The sequence below is a fragment of the Microtus oregoni genome, unplaced genomic scaffold, assembly GCF_018167655.1.
Source record: "Microtus oregoni isolate MIOR12 unplaced genomic scaffold, Mior012 000064F_ref0000363, whole genome shotgun sequence".
Lineage (NCBI taxonomy): Eukaryota > Metazoa > Chordata > Mammalia > Rodentia > Cricetidae > Microtus > Microtus oregoni.
The window spans coordinates 7,318,433-7,343,684 of NW_024543874.1; the positions used below are offsets into that span (position 1 = coordinate 7,318,433).

The following is a 25,252-nucleotide window of genomic DNA, read 5'->3' on the forward strand; positions in this document are numbered from 1 at the left end:
TTTGACTTCTTGGCTTGTGGAATTTTTCCTTGTTTCAGGTAGAAAGTATTAGAAAATGCACGATGAAAATAGCTGCTATTTAAAAAGGCTACAGTAACCTACTCCTTTCTTCCCTCCTCTCCTGACCCCCACCTTTCCCCACATTCCTTTTTAAATACTCCCTCTCTTTGCTGTCTTCTCCTGGGTCTGATGCTCCTGTTTCTCTTGTTTCTCATTCTTCTCCCATTTCCTCCTTTCTTCTCTGTCCTGAGCTACTGCCACAGCATGGCACTCAGCAGGTCATTTGCATCATCTACTTCAAGGCAAAGTGCTCCTGCCCTCTAACCTGCAGAGAGGCCCATCCCATAAATGGCAGAATGAATGGTTTTGAACTCTCTAAGCTTCATGGCTTCTCTGGCCCAAGCCTATACTCTGAAACTGCTTTGTTGATGTCACTTTTGTGACCATGGTTACAGCAGACAGGGAAAAGTTGAGTGTACATGGACTCCATGGTGTTCATGCAGAGTAAGCTGAGAGCCATGTGGAGAAATATCAGCAGCAGAGAGAGGAGAGAGAGAGGAAGGAGAGGAATAACTGATAGAAACAATGCCAACTCCTGGTGTGTTTCTGCACATCAAAACCCAGGCTTGTCCCCAAGTTCCCCTCAGGAACTGTGTGCAGCCACCTTATCGCCTGTGTTAGGCCAACATCACTAATGTGGTCTTGCTCACCTAGGCCTATCCTGCACCCAGTTATTATCTGGGTTGTGTTTTTAGCACCAGGATCAGAGCCACCAAATGAGGAAGATGAAGTCAATGTGTCAATAAAAGGGAAATGGAACCAGGTATCCTATAAGTTCCCAAATGATTAGTGATAGACATATGCCAGTTACTAAATGCCATTAAGATTTATTCTTGTCATCTTGTGGTCATTTATTCCCAAATATGGAAATGCAATGGTCAGAAGGCCATTTTTCCACCCAAGATGGACACACCATTGATTTTATAATTTGTTGCAACCTTCCACTTACAGTAAATGGTCTGTGATTCATAAAAGAAATTTATGTCCAAGCTTTTTACAGAGACTAAATATTAGAAAAAAACACACCCAGACGGTAGAACAGAGGCGTGAAGTGGAAAACCCTGCACTCAGGTTTGTGTTGTTGACTTCCTTCCTGTCATTTGCATCATTCTCCTGTGAACATGTTGGACATTAAAGCTCTGATTCCACACTGGCCTAGTATTTCCCACACTATGGCCTGGGAAAAACTCCAACCTGTTCAGCATATCTCTTTTTGATGTCAATTAAAAAAAAAAAGCGAATCACTAGCTGATGTCTAACTCCAGAAGTGGCAGAGTCTGATCGAAGAAATCCTCCACCAGGTTTCCATTGAGATTTAGGTGAAAAAGAAAGCAAGGGAGTATCTGTGGAGCTGGCATAGTCTGAGGTTGCTCCTAGGGCTTCATTGCCTGATGTTTTACCTGGTCACTGTGTCCAGCCACACCCAGTACCAAGTACATGCCCACTGCATCTTGTGTCCCCTGCTTGGGAAATGTGTCCCTTTTTTATCTTCACTGATTCAGTTGATCTGTAGGTTTTGCCCAGTCTGAGCTTTTATATTCATGGAATCAGTCGTTTGTGGACATATTGCTTAGAACCCGATTATTTCACTTGAAGTTCTATTTGCGAGGCTCACCCAGCCTGTGCATGCAGCAGTAGGTGGTTCTTGGATTGCTGGTTTACTTTGAATACCTTGGAATAAGCAACTGTGTTAGGCAAACCAACAGTACTCTTCCCCCAGCTCCACCAAGATGTCGTCATTCAAATCCCAGAACCAGGATTTAAAGACTATCTGAAGAATTTAGGTTGCATGGTAGAGATTAAGGCTGCAGATATAATTACACTGTAAGCCGCTACCTCAAATAAATGTTTACCTTTATAAGAGTTGCCATGGTCATGGTGTTTCTTCACAATAGAAACCCTAACATACCTGAGGTAGAGAGTCACTCTTTCCAGAAAAAAATTAGGTGGTGTTTTTAGCAAACCTCAGACCCTCCTGAGTCCTGCTCTCCTTTCTGTTGCGTGTATTACCATCATGGGCACTTCCCTGAGCAAAAGCAAAGTCCAATCCCAGGGCTGGGAAAACATGACACAAAAGAGATCCAGCTCCTTCCAGGACCTTTCTGACTTCGGGTACCAATTTACAAAGAAGAAAGTGCAATGATTCACCTACCGTTGGTGGGGAAGGCATCTAAGCATACCCACAGCAAGCAGCTGTTGGTCTGCCAGCATCCAAGCAGCAGAAAGGCAGCCAGCATGTGTGGCGTGCATTGAAAAGAGGACTCCTTGGGGAAGAAGGGTACAAGAGGAAGGTGGGGGAGGAGCCACATCTACTCCACAAGGCCATGCCTCCTAAGAGTGCCACTCCTTTCGGGGGTCATTTTCTTTCAAACCACCACAGCTGGACTGGTCTTTTTAAACATTCGCAAATTAGTTAGTTGAATAGTCCAAGCCAATAGCCAGGCATGGTGGTGTGCACCTTTAATCCCAGCACTTTGGAGGCAGAGGCAGATCTCTGTGAGTTCAAAGCCAACCTGATCAATATATGGAGCTCCAGGACAGCCAGGGCTATATAGAGAGACCCTGCCTCAAAAAAATAAAATAAAATAAACTATAAAACAATTCTCAGCCAAGTGAGCAATTGCATCTCTCACCAAGCTTCTGAGAGGAGGCTTGGTCAGTAGGTGCCAGTAGACTGGGAGTATGTGCTTTGCGAATGTGGCATTTCCCAGTGTGGCTTCCACAGAGCATCTGCTGGCCTCTCCACCTATAGCTTTTTCAGCTTCTCTGTTCAATTTGCTGAAACCCAGTTAAATCAAATCAAATCAAGTAGTGTGTGTGTGTGCGCGCGCCTGTGCACATGCATGCATGTGTACATGTGTGTGTATGTGTGTACAACCTACTGAGTCCATTTAGCCTTTCTCTAATGTGTCCAGGGCGGATAACCTGGGAGTGGGCAACCTCTGTGGGAGCTTGTCCCTAGAACAGACTGCCTCTCCCACTAGTAGACACTGGCTTACTGTAGCATTTTGCCTAGTTCAAGTGAAAAAGAACAGAAACCATTTCAGAAAGAACAACTATAAAATTGTTCATTCTGAGGGAAAGAATTCACTCCCTTGGGAATAAAACAGAATCCTGGAATAGAACGGCAGGGAATCTGGTTTGCTCTCAGCTTTCGCTCTGACCCCTGCCGATCCTTTCTCTCAGCCTCATTCTTCACTTTGCCATCCTAGAGGCCCCCTTTCTTTCCTTCTGAATCTCTAGATACAGTGGAAGCCAATCCCAGACTCTCCCCCACTCACCTTCCCATCTCACGGAGGATTGTAATATGTTAATACCATGCTTCAGATTCCCTGGCAGATGAAGCCAGAAAAGACTTGTCCAGGACTGAGAAGGGAAGGAGCTGGTTTGCAGAGCAGGATGGTGCTCTGGGACCCACAGGCAAAAGGAGGGAGGCAGAATTATTCTAGAGGCGATGTTCTCCTCCCTGCCTCCCTCCCTCTCTCTTCCTTGGCCTCCTCCTCTTCCTCTTTCTCTTCTTCCCTCTCTGACTTTTAGATGAGATCTCACTCTATAGCCCAGACTGACCTTGAACTTGCGATTATCCTCCTGCCTCAGCTCCTCAAGTGCTGGGATTATAAGTATTAACCACCATGCATAGCTAACTAGAGGGTACTTTTCTCAGGACAGCAATTCCATCCTGGACTATGGTATCTGGTGTTGGTCCCTCATATAAATCTGACCTCAAATGATTTTAGCTCCTGTCCTTGAGTGGCTGATGAGCCTCAGCTCTTACTAACTTAAAAAGTTAGTTTTGACTACCTGTGGGGACTTTTGACATTGAGAACTCGCATATTGAACTTGTCAAAAATTCCCAGCACAGAAACTCATCTCACATTGGCCTGCGGGCCTTAGTGTTTGAGGAGAAAATAGCCATTAGCTGAGACATGGCTGCCACACCTGATGGAGGAGCCTGTATTGCTGGGCTTTAAGTGCTGCCATCGACTTCCACACCCATCCTTTGCAAGGGGATGTGTTGTGATGTAGATTTTCTTCTGAGACTCTGTGGATGCAGGCTGTTGTTTGGCAGGGTCTAGGGCGCAGTCTGTTGTCCTTAAAGCCTTGCATCAACATGGATCTATGCCAGGCTGAGCTCCAGAGAAAAGAATAACTGACTGGGGTTCATTCTTTTTCCTTCTTTTTCTTTAATTGAAAATAGATTTTTTTTTCCTCACATAATATCCTGATTATTGTTTTCCCTTCCATTACTCCTCCCAGTTCCTCCTTACCTCCCTTTCTATCCAGATCCGCACCCTTCTGTCTCCCATTGAAAACAACCAGGCTTCTAAGGGCTAATAATAAAATTTAATAAGATAAAACAAAAACTAACACATTGGAGTTGGGCAAGGCAAAAAGGCACAAACATCACAGAGCCACTTGTTCATATACTCGGGAATCCCATAAAAACACTAAACTGGAAGCCCTAAATATCCAGAGGACCTGGTGCAGACCCGGGCGGTCTCTGTGTATGCTGCTTCAGTCGCTGTGAGTTTGTGTATATGTTGATCTTGTTGATTTAGAGGGCCTTGTTCTCTTGGTGTTCTCCATCCTCTCTGGCCCTTACACTCTGCTCCCTCCTCCACGGGGTTCCCTGAACCCTGAGGGGAGGGACTTGCTGGAGACATCCCATTTAGGGCTGAGTGTGCTAAGGTTTCTCACTCTCTGCATAGTGTCTGGCCATGGGTCTCTGTATTTGTTCCCTGCTACAGGAGGAAGCTTCTCTGATGACGGCTGGGCAAGGCACTGAACTGCATCCCTTGATAGAGCTGGGGGTTGATTCTTCAGAGAACAGACCAGGCACAACCAGTGGTAGCACTGCAGCCTGAACTAATTTGAGCTCTGGTTGAATATGTAGGGGGAAGAGACCGAAAGGAAATGTTGAGAACTATAGGAGTCCATAATTTTCCTGCCTCTATTATTCTTTAGAAAGGTCGATAGAGTCACAACTCACCTCTGATCACAGCTTTGCTGGGCTGTAGACCAGGCTTAGGTGGGAGTGGGGGAGATTTGACTGGCTGAGGGTAGATAAGGTACCCGGCTCTCACTCAGTCCTCTGAAATCACATTAGATGAAGCAGTCAAGTTGAGATGTTTCTAACTAGATATGAGAAAGGGTAAGTGGAGCCCAGACAACTCAGAAAGCCCCAGGAGCATGGTAGGGAAAGCAGCATTGACTCTCAACTTAACTTAGAGTCACTTGGAAAGGAAGTCTCAATTGAGAGCTTGAAAAGATCAAATTGGCCCATGGACATGTATGTGAGAAAGTATCTTTGTGGTTACCAGGTATAGGAGGGCTCAGTCCTCAGTGCGCAGCTCCATTCCCCAAGCAGGTGGTCCCGAACTGTATAAGAAGGCTCACTGAACATGGACCTGAGCAGGCCCCAAGCAGTGCCCCTCCAGGGTTTCTCCTTCAAGATCTTGCTTGAGTTCCTGTCCTAACTTTCCTCAAGGGGAGACTATGATGTGCAAGTGTAAACCAAATAAACCCTTTCCCTTAAATTGCGCTTAGGCAAAGTTTTTTTTTCCCCCACAGAAACAGAAAACAAGCTAGAGCAAGCACAGTAGAAGGCAGAGACTAGAGGGAGGGGAGGAGAGTCCTTGAGAGCAATGCCTGATGGTCCTGGGAAGTACCTACCCCTCTTCTTTCCCTGAGATGAATCGCCAGTCTTCCAAAGTTGGGCTAGCTAACCTAAAGAAAGTCTGTTTGATCAACAGAGGTTTTGCAGAGGGTAGGACTATGTTTTCATACACACACACATGCACACATGCATACATGCACACAACAATCTCCCTGAATTGGTTGTTCACTTGGAGTGCCTTAGACTTGTTCCCCTGAATCTAGCCTTCACTGGTACTTCATGGCTACATCCATCACACTCGCATCTAGCAAAGCCACACAGTAGTACCTGTGAGACACACAGTGCTAAGGAGGGGAGAGCCTGGATGGGAGGGGTTGCCTGCTGGATTGGGTCAGAATCAGCCCTACAGCAAGAGCTGCTGGCATATGCATCCCCTCTACAAATGTTTACCATTATTAGTTGCCTAATCTTGGTTTGCTTTTTTGTTGTTGTTTTGGTTTGGTTGGGCTTTTATTTTTTTCTGTTTGGGGGAGCACGAATCTTGTACATCTCTGCATACTTCTAAAAAGTGCCTGATAAAGGAGTTGAAAGATGGATTGTTGTAAGGGAAAGGGTTGAATGTACTCACTATTCCCTGGTGAGAGGGCCATCTGGTTGACCCCTCTGCTTTAAGCAACAAAAAATAAAACGTGGAACCACCCACTCTCCCATCATGACCAACAAGTTATACCCATGCCATCAGTGCGGCTGCTGCTGTATACCTGCCACCTGCCATTTCCTGTATCTCAGCCCCCAATACCTCAGGATTCTGCTGCAGAGATGCCTTTGTTAGCTGGGAGTTCATCTCCTCTCACTTCTCCTGAGTGTTATTCTGCTGTCCCTTTAGCTTTCTGTTCATCACGTGAAGCAAGCGTGTTATATGTGGGTGTCAGCCTTCATAGCTGTCTGCAGCTCAATGAACGCTGATCTCCAAGTGCTGTAAGCTGCCCCATTCTCCCTGCAAAATCTAAAGCCACAGCTTCCCGTGTTGGAACTTAAGTGCAGTGGAAAGCTCTTCCCTTTCTCCATGTACTTCTGAGTTCACTTATTGTTGTGCATGAGATGTTCCTGTGTTATTTAGCAGTGATAGTGATGAATAGCAAAGCAATAGCTAAATCTCCTGCCATCCTCTTAAGTTACAGCCATGACTTGATATCATATTCTGGGTATGCCTAGGCCATAAAAGGCACATGGCTAACCAAGTGTTGTCGGTTATATTGGTTTTTGACCTTTTAATGAACATTCAGTTGTGGAGATGAATTTGAAATGAAGATGTATTTATATGCTGTATCTACTTAGAGACCCTGTCTACACTACTTCATCTTGGCTTAGTTAACATCAGCTGAAATGATTGACATTATAAAAGACATTATTCTCAGATTGATGATGTGCATAGCTACACTGAGGTCATATGTCTTTTGTTTCTGTACAGATTTTTTTCTCTGTATTTAACAATAATTATTACTATTTAACTGTTCTAGCAGTACTTATCATTAGATATTAATAATGCCCCATTTGTTTTTCAAGGAATCCCAGTGACGATCATAAATTACATGACCACCCTAATCTGAAGGGAAATGAAGTTTAGTCTCCTTAAGTGATAAGTATGTTGAGTTCCTAGATTTGTCCATCTGTTGACCTCCTTTAGTGATATCTCCATATATACTTCCCACCCTGCACCCTTGCAAAAAACACACGTGTTTTTCCATGGAGGGTGCTGAGAGAATCCGCTAGGTGAGAGACCCAGGGGCGTGAGACCTGAGGAACGCTGCAGTTTGCTTACAAAGCCGGAGACAGAATGCAAGTCTCGTGATAAGTGGCACACAGTATGTGCTAACTAAATATTCAAGCTTGGTAGATACTGGTCAAAGCTAGCAGTGTGGACATAAAGAAAGGACAGGAGAAGAGAAGACCTGGGGCTGGCCCTGTTCATCATGCTTGAGTGAGATTCCATGGAGACTCCATGGGGCTTTGACAAAATGGAGCCTCCAGGCCAGCCTGTGCGGTAGCCTAGTTCATGGGGGTATTTTGTGAGGGTGGCATTCTTCTAAACATGGCACCATGTCAGATTCCTTGTGGAGACAGTCTCCCCTGACACGAGGAGGGACAGAGCAGGTCCTCGGGTGCTGCAGGCAGCAGGGCTGGGGAGCAGCTCGTGGCAGTCTGATGTTGGCAGAGGTTTCTGCCGCTGCCCTGTGTCCTGAGTGGAATGGCAGCAGCTGCTGATTTGGCCTGTCCCCACTGTCATGCTCACTGGGCTCTCTCTTCCTGTGGTTGTTGTAGGAGCTGGTGGGGAGTAACCCTCCACAGAGAAACTGGAAAGGGATCGCAATCGCACTGCTCGTCATCCTGGTCATCTGCTCCCTGATCGTCACCTCAGTCATCCTGCTGACACCAGGTACGGACGCTTTCAGAAATCCACTCACAAACATTTAAAAGTGGGCAGTCTTACTGTGGGATATTTCCTAAGTGACTGTTGGCTGCACGGTTTATTTTTACCAGGTTCTAGTTCTCATTATACCATTGTAGAAAGATATCGTTCGTTTTAAGTGAAAACAAATCCATTTCTGTGCTTTAAATTTTTATATAGTTGTTGACTAGATAAAAATGGCATAGATTAAAAATTTGCTGTTGTTTGTTCATCTTGAAATTAAAGGTAGTGACATTAGAAATAATTTAATATATCTTATGGTATTCCTGGGTGTTAGAGAAAGGCTGAATTAAGAAAATGTTCAAGCAATACATGATGATTGTGAGCCAAGGGCAAATTTCTTATTAGATAACACTGATGGATTTTAATACTGATGGATCCGGGGACAAAATTCTCTTGGGTAAGAGAAAACATACTAGAATCCATAGCAGTGCCCTGACAGCATCAAGTTCACCTGCATGGTCTGTGCAGTAGCTGAGACAGAAACGCTTGGGAGCCTCACAGACAGAAAGGTCTTTAATTTTAGTTTAGTTTACTTTACTTTAGTTTTTTTTTAACCTCCATATTTGTGAAAAAGTGGGGTGTGGGCTGGGCCTCCCAGCGTGGTAGAAAAGGGAGCTTTGCCTGTAAGATAGCCATGCGGAAGGGTCGTGGAACAACACAGGGCCAGAGAGCAGCATACACTGATTACACCATCATCATCCTCACGTTAGATGCTCAGGCACAAGAGCAAGACCAGCAGCGTCCCAGTCCTCAGCGAGCTGACTGCACGTGTGTTAGCCATCAAGGCGGGAAAGTGACTGGATACTGCAATGTGGGGGACAAAAGATAGGAACAAAATGCAGGCACGTGGTGAAACCATTAGACCAAGTTGTAAGTGAAATAAAATTGATATCTTTGTTAAAAAGTGGTAGACACTGCCAGGGAACAATAAAAACTGCAGACCAGTGTGCCTTGTGAGGACGGATAACACAGAAAGCTAGCAGCAGACTAACACGGTAACATGTAAAGACAGGACAGGGGTCTGGATGGTGGCTTTGCTGCCGAGGTCACAGAGTACCAAGTTCAGCTCTCAGTCCCCACATGAAGTGGCACACAGCCACTCGTAACTCCAGCTGCAGGGACTCTGATGCCCTCTTCTGACCTCCATAGGTGTTTCACTCAGGTGCCCCCACACACATGCACACGCACGCACAAATAAATAAATAATAAAATCTTAAAAAGAAATTACATGCCATGGCCAAGTGGGATTTATCCTAATTCGGGAGTATTAAGTAAGCGTACAAAGCTCAGTGAAATGTACCTGTATTCACAGAACAACATGCAAACCCACAGATCTTATAGACAACCAGAGCATGTCAGTGCCACGGAGCGTGAGCAGAGTCAGAGGCCACTGTGTGCGATATCTGTTTGTCCTTTTGTGACCCAGTAATTGAGTGCAGTCTCCAGGCTAGGGAATGGGTGTCCATCCCTGCCACACTATCTCACAGGCCCTCACTGTCTTAGTAGTAGTAGCTTTTTCTAAATTGTATTTTATTTTCAGTTTTATTTGTTTGTGGTGTGTCTGTATGTCTGTGTGTAGGTTTGGGCTTGTATGTATAGGTGCTTTCAAAAGGCCAGAAGAGGTAGTGGGAACTAAAGTCCAGGCCTCTGGGAGGGCAATACAGACTCTCAACCACTGATGCAATGTTCCATGGCCTTTGATAATATCTGTTAATACACAAAAGACTTTAAGTTTGACAAAAACATAAACCTCTTTGTTTATTTATGTGTTAAGGGTTATAGTGAAGGAAGTGTTTTTAGTCCATGGCTACAGAGATTTATTCCTATTACCCTTCAAAGAATTTTAACAGTTTTAGTTTTTGTATTTAGATCCTCGATCCACACTGAGTAAATTTTGTGTAGTGGATCTGACCTCATTCCTGGTGTGCGAATATGCAGTTGAAACAGCATTGTTTGTCAACTGCTCCATCCCCTGTGTAATCCTAGCCCCCTTATAGCTGTGTGGGGTTAGTGCAGAACCCTCTGTTCAAATCCACCGATCTGCGTGTCAGCAGGTATGCCTGTAGCACAGCTGTTTTAAAATTATGAGGTCTGCCTTCTAAATGCTTATTCTTACTATTGCTTTGATCTCCTCACGTTGCTATAAGACTCGAAATAGGCATTATGGTGGTGAGCTTCGCTACTGTCCTCTCAGTTCTCTTCTCACTGTGGTAAACACCATGCAAAGCAAATGAGAGAAGGAAGAGTTTATTGTGGCTTATGGTTCCTGATGGTCAGTGCTCATAATGTCAGGGCAGAGACAGTCGCCAGGTGGCTAGGGAAGGATGCTGAGAAGCACAGAGCAGAGAGAGCCAAGGAGGAATGACCAGAGTCTTTAAGGTCTCAAAGCCTACCCTTATTGGCACACTTCTTCCTCCTAAGCCCTCCCAAACAGAGCCACTAACCAAGGACCGTGTGTTTAAACATATGATCCTATGGAGACATTCTCATTTGAACCACCATGGCAAACTATTGTGCGCTCTGAAAGCTTGCTTAAAAACAGACTCAGGGAGCAAGGGGGTCTTCCCTTGTCATCTGAAGTTTTGTCAAGCTACTTTTCCTGAGCCAAGAACTCTCAATTAGAAAAGATTGGTAGTTATTTTTAAAAGAACATGTATTATGCTCCTTTCTCTGTGGAATGCCATTCTTTCCTCTCAGTGTTGAGGAGGCTTCCACAGCAGTCCTGCAGAAGAGAGCCTCATCCCATCCTGAGCGACCTGGAACCAGAGGTGGAGGACATAAGGCATCACATTCACTTGTATAGGACAGAACATTGATTGGGAGGTTGGAATCTGGATGAGGGATGTGGAAAGGCCTGTGGACAGATTAGGGAATACAGACCCTCGTGAGTGTCGCGGCTGAGCAGGTGCAGCAGGGACAAGAGCAACTGCAGAGTCATAATGAACACGAAGGAACTGGGGCGCTCTCTGGATGTGGGGAGCACGGGGCCTTTGCTTTGCCTTGAGCAGAGCAGTGCTTTAGTGAGAAGTGACTTCCACAGCTTTGGTCCCATGATCATGTCACACTTCCTCAAGACTTAGAATGGGGAAATGGTTTTCAGAGATTCTCCTGCCCGATGTGAAGTTTTGCCAAGTCCACCTCCCCCAAGATCAAGGACTCTAATGAGCATTACTCAAGAGTGAGATGTGGTGAATGGGAGGCAGCTGGTGGCAACAGGGCCATAGTACATGGGACAATAAATAGCCCCAGACCTGAAAAGTGGCTCCTGGAACCATCCTGACAGCTAACCCTGAGCTTTACATCACTTCCATAGCATAGGAGCAACCATAGAACAGGGGCCCCTCTAGCCCCAGCAGAGAACACAACCACTGCAAAGGTTCAGTCACAGGGTGACGCCAGCTGTCAGAGAAAAAGATGCTATAGAAAGAAGGAAACTGAAGCCTCGTATGAGTCTCCGTACCCCAAGAAGACTTTGAAAGGATGTTTCCTTTACTCTTCCATTGAAATAAGCATATGGTTGAGCCTTGTTTAGCCCTCTGGTTCTGGAGACATCCATGGTAGTGTCTGCTTCTGTAGGTTGTGCTGCTGGGGAGCTATGTGTCCGGGACTTGAGAGGACCAGGCAGGCTGAACGCTCAGCACAGAAACCATGCTGCAGGGCCCTCCTGGCATTCACATTCCATTTCTGTGTTCCCAGAGCAAAGAGGCAGCTTTGTTTTGACACTGAAAATTGTGCCAGGTGTCCAGCCTGTATTGCTCTGAAGTGTCCCCAGATCCCCTTGGATACAGAATATCCTCACAGGAGCCCAAGAACTAAGCTTGCCCTCCTTCTAACATTAATAATTCCATTGGGAGCTGCAACCGCTGTGCTAACACCGAGCAAATGCAGAACGTATAAATATGTGGGTTCCCCTTTGAGTTAGAAGCAAGGAGGCAAGGGATCCCAAGTGTTGCTATCATTAAGAAAAATAAAACCATAAAGCAGGGTAGGGCTGAACTCAGGGTACAAGAGGGAAGAGGGCTACAGTGCAGAGTCCTCAAAAGAACAGCCATACCATGTGGTTACAAGCAAGCAGCTTTGGGCACAACCCCATAGCTTTTCCCTGACACCACCCGAGCATTGCCTTCATGTTGACTGGCTCAAGAAAACTTTCAAAGTGAATGTTTTCCAAGAACTCACAGATTCTGACATTGTGTCCTGGAAACTCAGCATCTAGAATATGCTCACCCCACTCTCAGTTCTGGACTCATTTGCTTTGTTTTGTTTGAGACCATTGTTGCAGTGTTTGAAAAAGAAAAGAAAAGAAAAGGAAGGAAGGAAGGAAGGAAGGAAAGAGAAAAGAAAGAACCCCAGTTCCAACTCCGCAAGCAGGGTCTGGTGGAAGGGTGTGCTCTGGGGCAGGGGATTCTGGGAAACTTGCTTGGCAATTACGGCAGGCAAAGTACCTTGCTCTGTGGTGCGGGCCAGTAGTCACCAATTACTCACTATCTATGTCTCTTGAAAGGGTCTTGAAGGGAACATGACCTTTCTGGTTGTCATGCATTTCTCCCTTGTTGAGCCATGCTCTTTTCTAAATTTCTCTTCTGAATAATAGATTTAAAGTTACCCTTTTAATTTTCTGCTATTAACTACCATAACTGTCTGTCTCTAATAGGTCACACTGTTGCCTGGTGTGTACCATTCAGGGCATCTGCAATTCCTGCATTCTGATGAGACTGATTGCAGTGATCTGCACTGTAAGAGGTCTGGAGACAGGATGGGGTCTTAGCTGCATTAGAATGCTTCAGATTTTGCCGTGGATGGACATCTGACCAGAGCTGGGCAGTGAGAAGCACTAAGCACACTCCAGAGAAGTATAGTGAGAAAGCCACTGACTTTGAGATCACCCTGAAGACTAGCTTCAAGGCCAGGCCACACTCAGAAGTAAAGATGAACTAGGATTTGGTAGTAGAAACGTAATGTGTAGATTACTTGTGCTCGGATGCCACCATGGTTTAATTAAATGCACTGCCTGTGACCAATTGTCTTAGCTGAGCTGATACATTCTTGTTCATCTCTGCCATTGAGAAAAGGTTGTACCCATTGGAGATAGGAGGAAACCTTGGAGGTCACCCTGAACCGTCACTAGCATGCATGTTGTTCAGAGACAGCTTGGCTTGGAAGATGGGGGCCACAGTGAGTGGTCAGTCAGATGGAAAGGCTGATGAAGGGAGGTTGTGGTAACAGAAAGGGAGGAACATGGACACCAGGCTGAGATTGGACTCTGATTCCTCCCACTGTCTGTATAGAGGTCTCCATCACAACCATTTTCAGAATCTGATAAGTACTTTATGTCATCCTGTTCCTGGGGAGGAAAAAGAAGGGTAGACACAAACCTACCCTGGGTGTTTATGAATATCTTAGACCACCTGCTAGCCTGGACTAGCAAGTCATTCTTCAGGAACAGGTCATTGATGGGAAGAACCAGGGGATCACAAAAAAAGGAGATAGTGAATTTGGTGTTAGGGGGTCTTGCACAAGGTATGCCTTATGTCAATCAAGTTTGTTACAAAGTAGAGCATCTTATATACAGTTTTTAGAGGAAAAATGGGAGAGTCAGTAGGAAAGTATCTACGATGGCAAAGTCAGCAGGAGGCTAATCAAGCAATGCCGCACAAAGGGAGCACAGCGTAGCTCAAGAGTGCTGCAGATGGAGCATACAGAGGCCTTGGGACTGATAGCCACAGCCCTTTAAGGGGTTGAGTTTGTTTCTCAGAGGCCAATGTTGCACCTCTCCCAAAGTCCTGACCCAGGCCATCACTTGTTCTCCCAGGCATATTCCCAGTTTTACAGATGGAACTGTCTTTTTTCTCCATATATAAGAGCCTCAGGGAGAGCCTTGGATCAGACCAGCTCCCAACAATCTGCCGTCATGAATATCCATTAACAAAAATATGTACACATGGAGTACCAGAACGAGTACTAACGTTGTCTAGTTTGAAGGTGTCTGTATTGCTCCACAAAGCAAGTCCTTGTCTAATTTGGTGGTGCAGGTCAGCCCCAGCCAGCTTGTCTCCACCCAGCTCCACTGCCATCCTCAGCTCATTGGTTGAGAGGCTAGAGCAGCCTCATGTGTTATAGGACCCACACAGGGAGCTGAGGAGGGACACCCACTTTCGCCATCACTGAAGAAGCTATGTCCCTGGGACTAGCCTGGAGGTGAATCATCTGATGAAACTCTATCTCCCAGAAATCATGGCTGTGGCAGCTTCTGGGAAACTCAGTTTGTGGAATGAGAGGCAGTGGCTTCCCAGAAGGCAGTCCTCCATGTCCACCACACTAGGGGGACCCCTAGATTTTAACTACCCAACGTCTGTGGTCTGCAAACATTGAACCTGAACAGTGCATTCAAAGGACTCTTGCATTTGAAGAGGACCTGAAGGAGTTCTGTTGGAAGGGTCGGTTTATGCAGCTACTAACCTTAAAGTGAGTTGCAGACTGGCGGATAGGCAGCGGGTCCTTGGGCGCATCCTTGTGTCTCTCTCTTGACTTCTCCTCATTAACTCTAAAAGAAATGTCTAGTGTAGCTTGCTTATTTATGGGATCCTTGCCCTAAACGCCCATTTTCCTTAAAGATGACAATACATCCTTATTATTCATGCGTGTGCATTAAGGCCACCAGCCAAGGCAAGCACAACAGTGTGTTTATTTGTAAAGTACATTTTTAAGGCCTTGCTCCTTTATGCTCCAATTTTAAAGATGCATCACCCATAGGGAGGCGTAAATCTTACTGTGGTCCTCCCGGTTTTCTCTGGAGCCTGTCACCAAGAGAGCATATTGGAAAATTATAAACTGGTGCGGCACACATCCAGGACGATGCACTCCAGGACACTGCCTGATATCTTGGGTGATGGCTTAGTGAGCAGCCTGGCAGGACAGTCACCAAGGCAAGCGTTTAGGAGTCTAGGTCAGTACCAGTTCAGAGTCGGAAACATAGAGATGTTTATCTAATGAAATTGAAGAGAAATGGATCACAGTGAGCCAGGCAGGTCAGGGACCAGAGGATGCTCCAGGCTGAAGTGGGCACTGACTTCTTCAGATGCAGAGCTCCTTACTGCCTCAGACCCCACTGGACCCAGCAGCTGTGGCATCTGCCAAAATCAAGAGTGCACTTGCTCTTTCTCACATCATGGATTCATAGCCCACAGCACTGGGCCTCTCTGAAGGAATCTTGTGGTCAAAAAAAAAAAAAAAATCACCAGAGTTTGTTAGCTCATCGTGTATAGAATTCAGACTTACCAGTCTCTTTCCCATTTGTTTCCTTTTTAAATGTGTTTGTTTAATTGTATGTGGATGTATGCATGCCTGGTTGTGTGCATGCAATGCCTGCAGAAGTCAGAAGAGAGCATCAACCATCCCCTGGAGTTGAAGTTACAGGTGATTGTGAGCCGCCATGTAGGTGCTAGATCCTCTGCAAGAAGACCAAGTGCTCCTACCTTTTAAGCAATCTCTGCAAATCACGTGCCCAGATTCTTTACACCCTTCTAAGTTCAGTAAATGAATTCTTACTGTTTATGCAGAGGGACTTCTAAAATTCTGGCTAGCAGAAAATTGAAAAGAAACCTGAAAGGGTGCATATGGTGGACTAGACAGTGTCTTCACAAAGATCTAACATTCGAACCCCTGACACAGGAATGTTCTATGGCCAAGAAGGGAGGGTCTTTTGTGGCTATTGGAGGCATCTTGAGAAGGGGTTATCCTGCGTTATCACACAGATTCTAAGCACATAGACAGACAGAGTTGACAGGTCCTCAGGAGGCAAGGGCAGGCCTGATGCTTCACTGGATCCAGGCTCTCTGACAGGAGAGTGAAGACCAGAGCAAATGTTTCTTCAGAGCTCCAAGGATGCAGTGTTGTTGGCTGATATGGTTCAGTGAGACAGCCTCCTCTGTCCTCAACACTGTGAGAAAATAGTGTTCTGTTTGTGGTAGCCACCACTACCACAACCAACATTAGGCTATGGTGCTTTGACATGGTCACTGCAGGATACCTATTTCAGGGTGACATGAATGCCCGCTCTGAGGTTTGAGAAGTCACAGCTAGAGAGAGCTGTGCACTCAAGATGAGAACTGAGCCAACCTGCCCATGCCTCCCTTCCACTTTTTCCATCCACTGCCGCAGAAATCAAGCCCTGGGCTCCTTCCTTGGCTTCCAGAGCACTCTTTTTTTTTTTTTTTTTTTTGATTTTCGAGACAGGGTTTCTCTGTAGCTTTTGGTTCCTGTCCTGGAACTAGCTCTTGTAGACCAGGCTGGCCTCGAACTCACAGAGATCCGCCTGCCTCTGCCTCCCGAGTGCTGGGATTAAAGGTGTGCACCACCACCGCCCAGCCAGAGCACTCTTTTTGACTGGGACTTTGGTTCCTATTCATCTTTGCCTTTGAGAAAAGAATAGAAATGTGTTCAGGTTAAGGTGATTTTTTTTTTCACATTTCATGGGAAAAGACAAGCCCATCTCCCATACTGACTTTTCATTTCTGTTTCTGCTTTCTTGATATATATTCAACAGACATACGTTTCATGCACAGTCTGAATTAAATTAACAGAGATGGCAGTTAGATAGAAATCAGTCAATGGAGTCAGCAAGAGTCAGATTTAAAACATACTTTCCATAGAACAGATGATACGTTCTAGAACGAAGGCTGCGTGGCACAGGGGTCTGAGCTAGTGGCTCTATCCTTGTTACTCCTGCTGAAGAGTTGACCACCCACCCCTTCTCTGCTGGGCTTCCCGCACACCTGGGGTGCTCTGTCATATGCGTTGTCATTAGAAAGCTTCAGTTGGCTGACTTGGTTTGAAGGGTCATTTAGACACACAGCGGCTAAGGATCTACATTTAGGTGAGAATACGCTCTATGGCCACAGCATAACTCTGGTATTTACCTCTGTCATTGCTGCTACAAAGCACATGACTAAAGCAACTTAAGATAGACATGGTTGGGAAGGCATGGGGCAGAAGCATGAGGTAGCTGGTCAGGAAGTAGAGAGAGATGCATGCTGGTCCTCAGCGCACCTTTCCCTCTTTATTCAGTCTAGGACAGCAGCCATTGGTAATGCCATACTTTCCATAGAGTGGGTCTCATCTAATCTAGAAACTCCCAGACATTTCCAGGCTTGTTTCCATGGTGATTCTAAATTCTGTCAATTTGACAATCGAGAGTAACCATCACATGGTTTTATCATTTTTTTTTTTTTTTTGATTTTCGAGACAGGGTTTCTCCGTAGCTTTTGGTTCTTGTCCTGGAACTAGCTCTTGTAGACCAGGCTGGCCTCGAACTCACAGAGATCCACCTGCCTCTGTCTCCCGAATGCTGGGATTAAAGGCGTGCGCCACCACCGCCCGGCTATCAATGTTTACTGTTGTTAATAATAGGTATAAATTAAAAAACAACCAGCAGAAAAGTAAATGAATTAACAGAAAGCACCACAATCTATTTCTCTATTGTTAAATCCTGCTCCCCGATCTTACTGTTTTCAGTGTTTCTGGCTCTAATGTTCACTCGTTCTTCACATTATGTGTGCTGCCCGGTGTTCATGGCTGGAAATCAGTCACCTCATTGACATTGTGTTCCTTTTCTTTACTCCGTGACATTAATTGAAATCTTTATTCGTTTGTTTCATGACAAAATGCCATGGTTTTATATATATACATTCTGTGTCCATCCATCTTCCATGAATCCCTTGTGTCTTGGGTAGCTCTAGTGTCTGAAAACCCAATCCACTATGGGTACACATTCCACTATCCATGCCCTGACTCCTGGGCTTTCTCTCTGCTATGGAAAAGATTTCAAACCTCTTCTTGCCTTTTAGCAAAATCTCCAGTGAAATGGTAACAAGATTGTTAATAGAAATACTAATAACTATGTACCTTAGGGTTTATGTTGCTGTGAAGAGACACCATGACCAGGGCAACTCATAAAGGAAAACATTTCACTGAAGCTGGCTTACAGCTCAGAGGTTTAGTCCTTTATCATCATGGCAAGAAGCATGATGGCATGAGGAAGACATGTGTGTGGGGGGAAGAAGGAGCTTAGAGTTCTATGTCTGGTCCCATAGGTAGCAAGAAGAGACAGTGAGCCACTAGGCAGGCTTGAGTTCTGAGAACTCAGAGGCCACCTGCAGTGGTACATCTTTCAGCAAGGCCACACCTACTCCAACAAGGCCACACCTCCTGATAGTACTAGTCTCTATGAGCCTATGGGACCATTTTCATTCAAATCACCACAATAACACACCGAATAAATTTTGTATTCTCACATTTCCCTTGTAGACTCTGGAAGGGTGGCTGCAACTGCGGAAAGAAAAGTTAGAGTGTCACTAAACAATTTGCTGTCAAGCACTAGAGTCTAATATGGTCTGGTTTCCTCAGATACACCAAGAGCTACAATTAGCTTCTCCTTCCTTGGACCTGGATCCCTAAGCAATCTGTGGTTTTGCAGCTCTTGTGGGGTATTTGTATAAGACTGGGAGATTAGGCACTATTAGAGCTTCCGGGGGTGTGCTAACGGAGTGTTAAGCAAGCTAGGAAGGGGACATCATCCATCATTTATTGGCAGACGTTGTGCTTTGTGTGCTGGTCATCAGAAATTTGGAGACAGCAACTTCTTGGTCAGATCAGGATACTTTAATAAAATACACCAACTCACGGGCAATGAATAATGGGATTTTTTTTATAGTACTGGAGGGAGAAATTTCAAGTTCAAGGTGCAACTGAGGTTGTTCTTTGGTGGTATTCCCCTTTGCCTTGATGATGGCAGCGCTCTCTCTCTCTCTCTCTCTCTCTCTCTCTCTCTCTCTCTCTCTCGGGAGTGGTTAGCAGGAGACTGCACATAGAAAGATAAACTCTTCTTCTGCCTCTTTCTTGAAATACAGTCACCTCAATGTTTAGGGCCCCAACAAACAAATTGTGGATGGGACACTATTCCAGAAAGTCAGTTGGCTTGAATGTCTTTGATGGCCTTAGGCACTAACACAGTCTGCTTTCTCACCTTTAATGGTTGGCACCCACTCTAACTCTAAGGGATAGCTGCTACATCCTGTAAGGACTTGAGTTTGGGCCCCAGATCCCTCATGAAAAGGCCGAGTTGGGTGACATGCTCTTATAATCCCTTACCTGGGGAGGCAGAGGCAGGAAGACCTTGCTAATCAGCCCTGATCTGGGAGGCCCACGTCGGTGAGAGCACCTATTCTATTTTTAAAGTTTGCCTTTCCTTTTATTTCTATTTATATATGTGTGTATAGTCAAATGCTCATATGTGTAGCTGCCCACGGAAGCCTGAAAAAGGGAATCACATTCCTTGAAGCTAGGGTTACAGGTGACTGTGAGCTATGCAACTTGGATGCTGGGAACCAAACTCAGATAGATTCTTAACAATAATCTTAACTGCTGAGCCATCTCTCGAGCTCAAAGAGAGACTATTTCAAAGAAAAATGGATGGTGTTCTTGAGGATGATATGCACGGTTGCCCTCTAGTCTCCACATGCTTCCACACAAATGTGTTTATACACATAAACAGTTTATAAACATAAAACAGAGAGAAAGAGAGAGAGAGAGAGAGAGAGAGAGAGAGAGAGAGAGAGAGAAAGGCCAGGCAGGGGTAAAGACAGTCATTAGTCCTAGAAATTTCTTAGTTTAGTTGAAGAAACATTATCAGAAGTGAGATGCTGGCCTTCTTCTTGCTGCCCCCTGCCCTCCTCCTCTATTACAGAAGGTACCAGTTCAGAAGCACTTACAGCTGAATGGTTCATCAGTCTGATTCAGCTTGGGTGCTAGGTACTCAGCAGCCTTCCTTCATGTCAGACTCCCTGTTCCTTTGAGTCCCAGCTCTAAAGTTTCTGTACAAAGTCAGTTATTAAGGAGCTCTGAGTCTTCCACGTGTGCCCAGAGGCTGCAGTTCTCTGCACAGGAGGCCCCCTGCAGAGCTTTTGTAGGCACCACCATCTCTGTCTGGTTCTGTGGAGATGGCTGGGAAGATGCAAGGTCACACACGGGCTCTTCACAGAGCCTTATGTGGGGCAAACCCCCTGGCCTCTTGATCTTTCTGATGTACGTGCAGCTTCTTGCCTCTCAAGGGCAAATCTCTTAATTTTGCATGTTTTAAAATCTGAAGAAGGGGAGACTTTCCTCCAAAGAAGATATAAACATAGTCAGTAAACAGATCAGCATTAGATGTAGGATAGCATCCACCCATGAAGAAGGAATGCAGGAGCTGGGGGGGTGGGGCTCTCTATGGTTGAAGTTCTTGCTGCCAGGCACAAGGGCTTGAATCTGAACCCCTAGTACCCCCAGTGCTAGGCAAGTGGAGAGAAAGAGAAGGACTCTGGAGGTTACTAGTCAAACAGCCTGGCCCAAATAACGGTACCCAGGTTCTGTAAGCGAGATCCTGCCTCAAAAATAAGAGAAAGAGAACAATAAAGAAACAGCTGGGGCTAGAGAGATAGCTCAGCAGTTAAGAGCTCTGACTGCTCTTCTAGAGGAAGCAAGTTCAATTCCCAGAATCCACATGGCAGCTCACACCTGTCTGTAACTCCAGGTCCAGGACTGCTAACACCCTTACACAGACATACATGCAGGCAAAACACCAATGAACATAAAATAAAAATAAATTATATATAAAAAAGAAAGACATCTGGCATCAGCTTCTGGCCTCTGCATGCACATACATGGGCACGCACGTGCGTGCACACACACACACACACACACACACACACACAGAGAGAGAGAGAGAGAGAGAGAGAGAGAGAGAGAGAGAGAGAGAAGTGAAACACAATGCTGTACACTGCAGTATAGGTAAACATGGAAGCATGATGCCTTTTGATGATTTTAAGTTTCTTTTAAAGGCATCAAAACCAGTTTTAATTTACTATTATGATTCCACAACTCTGAGACTGTATTGGACCCACTAAACAGAGACTTGGCAGAGTGAACCGGCATGTGGATTTATTTTACTTTTAAATATAATCATTTTTTTCTTTTGCTTTTTTTTTGAGACAAGGTGTCTCTATGTAGTTTTTGGAGCCTCCCTGGAACTCACTCTGTAGGCCAGGCTGGCCTCGAACTCACAGAGGTCTGCCTTCCTCTGCCTCCTGAGTGCTGGGATTAAAAGCATATGCCACCACCGTCTGGCTACACTTCCTAATTAATATGTATTTCAATAAAGAGGTAAATAGTGCACACATACACACATATAGCCTACCTGTGTGTGGTAAAATGAAGTCATGGGTACTAAGTAGATGTAAGTCATTAAAAGACAAAGGTCAATAAATAGATTTTAAAGTTTGAATTTGTTTTAAATATGTAGGAAAGTGGATTGAAGGGTCTGAAGAGGGAGAGTTTGGATACTTTTGATGTATCAAATTCAGAAACTTTGTAAACAAAAAACTAGACTTTCTTTGTTTTGTGAGATACATAATAAAACTGAAGGCTTAGGCTTTGGATTTCAATGTGGCAATTTCTCAGAAAATTAGGAAACAACCTACCTCAAGACCCAGCAATACCACCTTTGGGTATATACCCAAAGGATGCTCAATCATATCACAAGGACATGTGCTCAACTATATTCATAGCAGCATTATTTGTCATAGCCAAAACCTGGAAACAACCTAAATGTCCCTCGAAAATGTGGTATATTTACACAATGGAGTATTGCACAGCAGAAAAAAAATAATGACATCTTGAAATTTGTGGATGGGTAGATTTAGAAAACATCAAATTGAGTGAGGTAATCCAGATCCAGGAAGATACATATCATATATGTTCACTCATAAGTGGCTTTTATACATAAATCAAAGAAAAACGAGCCTACATTTGACAATCCCAGAGAACCTAGACAACAAAGAGGACCCTAAGAGAGACATACATGGATCTAATGTACATGGGAATTAGAAAAAGATCTCCTGAGTAAATTGGGAGCGTGGGAAGAGAGTTGAAGGCGAGGAGAAAGGAAGGAAGGGGATCGGAGAAAAATATATAGCTCAATAAAAAAAGAAACAATAAAAAACCTGAAGGCTTAGTTGCTAGTGTTTCAATTAAAAAATACAGTGTGTCTAGTTCTGCTGCTGTGCTATTAGTTTTCATGGGCGACTTTGAAGATGTGAACTTATAGGGGAAAAACTTTTAGGATAAATTATCATTGTGGGATTTTATAAACTGTGGATATAACCATAAAAATATATTACAGCAACACTGGGAGTTATTGAAATGAAATAAGCAAAAGCAATGGGGTGGATTGGAAAAACAAAGCTTTCTACATTCCAGAGACGTTGGTTGGGCATCCTCAATGTGTGAGGTCTCAGAAAAGATGAAGTCATTGTCCCTCTCTTAAAAAGAAACAGGAAAAGAGCCAGGCTCATACAGAATAAAAGTTCGGAGGTAGTGATGGATTCAATGCTAACTCTTTGTAGAAGAAAAGATGGTATGGCCATTATGATCCAGCCCCAAAGAAACATCCTACAGAGGGGCTGAGGGCAGGTTTTCCTATAGCCCCTCTGCTGGCACTCACATGAGGTGAGGTGTCTCAATGTCATTCTTGATTAACCATAGTTGCTTAGTTTTATATCCAGAGCAATTCTGCAGAAAAATACATTTATTATGTTTTGACATCAGTTTCACTATATGGTAGGAGAGAGTGCCCCTGGATAGCAGTTGTAGCCCTTCTGTCTGCAGGGCTTCTGTGTAGGTATGAGATGCCACCTTCTTGGTTCTGAGTAGAGCTGGCATAAAATGAACAGTCCATATTGGCTGGATACTATCCGGGAAAGAGGCTGGAAGCCCCAGGTTCGCATTCACTTTGCCGAGCTCTTCCTGTCTGGGGTCTCAGTGCATATTGCAAATATTCTCTCCTTATGGTAAGGACAAGAGGGGAAGAGCAGTGTCTGAGGTAGGTGTCCCTGGGTGGGTGTTTGTACTTTAAATAGAGTCTAATTGGGGAGCACTGCTTCCAGCTCCTGACAGAATCCGGTGCAGCATGCACAGGCAGAAATACACCAGCAGAGCCTGGGGTAGGGTACTCAGGCAGACACACACTGGCAGAGCCAAGCAGGTACCCTGGGCTCTCACTGAGCCCTTTCCTTTGTGCCAAGCCACGTGTGTTAGGCCAGCCCTCCATGGAACAGGTTGTGCTGGCTCATTGAGTGAGGCCATCAGAGCACCTGAGGGTAAATAGGCAGCTTCCTTGTCCTCTTCTATCTCCTCCTCCTTCCCTTTACTCTCCCATCTCCTTCTTCTTTTTCAGCCTCCCTCCCCTTCCTCTCCCCTTTTCTTCCCCTTCCTCTTTTTCTTCTCTTTGGTTTGATTTTTGAGACAGGTTTTTGTATAAATCTAAGGCTAGCTTTGAACTTACAGCCTTCCTGGCTGAGCTGGTGTTGCAGATATGAGCAGCCAAGTCTGTTCCCTCTGTTCTGAAGTATTTGGAAGGCCATTGTTCTATGTAAGAGAATCCATTTGACTGGGCCTCAATGTGTGAGTCCCACTGCCTTGTGGCGCTACCTTCTCCAGCCCTTGTCTCCTTTTGGTTTGGAAACTGAGTACTTGGGCTGTGCTATTCTGCCTGCTGCACAGCTTTGGAGAAGTCACATGACATCTCAGTGGCTCCAGTCTCCTTCCCTGCAGTGGCTTTTCTGCCATATTCTATGGGGATCATAACAGGCACGGTGCTATTGATCCTTGAAGATTGTGCGGTAGTGGCCTCCACTGTCCACAATAACAGAACATCACAGGCAGACTCTGGGGAACACTGTCCCCACCCAAAATGGTCAGGAGGGGATGAGACCCCACAGAGTACATGCTGCAGATACCAGTGCTTAGCAAGTCCTAGGGATGTGGGAATTATTTCATGTTTTAAAGTCCCTACTAGAGAAGATGTTCCCAACCTTGTCTTGTTTAACAGCATCCGTGTCCAAAAACTCTTAGAAAAAGGGGTGGGGCTGAGAAACTCACCTTAGTACTAAACCTTCATGTCTGCATCCCCCTAGGCCATGGGAGACCTGGTAACCCATATGGCAGGTTGATTAGAGGAACCATATACTTATCTAGGATCAAGCTAAAGGTTGAGAGAAAATTACTTTTCAGTGAGACATGAATTCCCATGAGGAGACATCCCAAGTCTCAAAGTTCCTAGCTACTTCTCTTGGCCCCAGTTTGAGATGACTACCAGCTTAAGAGGGAAGCTAGGTATGCAGGCTTCCCCATCTTGACTACAGGCATAGAGAAGTTCTAGAGGGACACACTCTGATGCATGGCTGTTCTACAAAGCAGCAGCATGAGCTCCTCGCACAGCTGGGATGGAATTGTATCCTTGAAGGAAGCACCAGGCAGAAGCCCACAGAACCCAGACACACATACATAACAGAGGGCGAGAATACCAGTGACTAGGAGAGGCTGGCGTTTGGGGAGTTCCCTGTCCAAAAGCTGGGTTCACTGTGAATATCATCACCTGTTTAGGCAACAGGCCACATGAGAGCTACTCAAGAGCCATGATCCAGAAACTGTGTCCAAAACATCAGCATCATTCCTAAGGCCATGCAGTCAGGAGTCTCCCGCAACCGAGGACTCCTGTGTGCTAGAAACTGGGCCGCAGTATAAGGGAACACCAGCTTCACCCAACGGAAGAAGGTCAAGGAATTCAAATCCCGGGGGAAAATGGGAAACATCATTTTAGTTTTATTTAAAAAAAAATCTGTAGATGTGATTAGAGAAGGCAGAAGATAAGGGAGAGGAACCAATAATCTTGGAAAAGCTAGTTGGGAATTTTAGGAATTAAAATATACTGATTTACATTTAAGAACTCAGAGGTGTGTGAAAAGGCCATTGGGCACACTGAAAAGCAACAAAATCAGGGAGCCAGGACTGAAGGAGTCAGGCAGATGCGCTCAAAGACATAGAAGCCAGCAAAAGCTGTGGAGGGTGTCTGAGGGGCTACGGCACCAGGCAGCTGGGTATGGAGGACAAGGGAGAGGCGATACTGAATGAGGTAGGTGTTAGAATTTCTGATGTGAAGATTTATTCATTCTTGGACTGTAGATACTACAGACTCTTGCCCCAGATTTGGAAGACGAAGCCCACAAGAG

The 25,252-nt window shown here is 45.2% G+C and overlaps 1 protein-coding gene across 4 annotated transcripts in view; it reads left to right on the forward strand.

The window, feature by feature from the left end:
• Positions 1-25,252, forward strand: part of Dpp6 (dipeptidyl peptidase like 6) — an 866,060-nt gene that overhangs the window by 522,578 nt on the left and 318,230 nt on the right. For all 4 annotated transcript variants that reach the window (XM_041640587.1, XM_041640589.1, XM_041640586.1 and 1 more), the window contains exon 2: positions 8,000-8,114. In XM_041640587.1, coding sequence (XP_041496521.1) covers positions 8,000-8,114 — 115 coding nt within the window. The remainder of the gene's footprint in view (positions 1-7,999; positions 8,115-25,252) is intronic.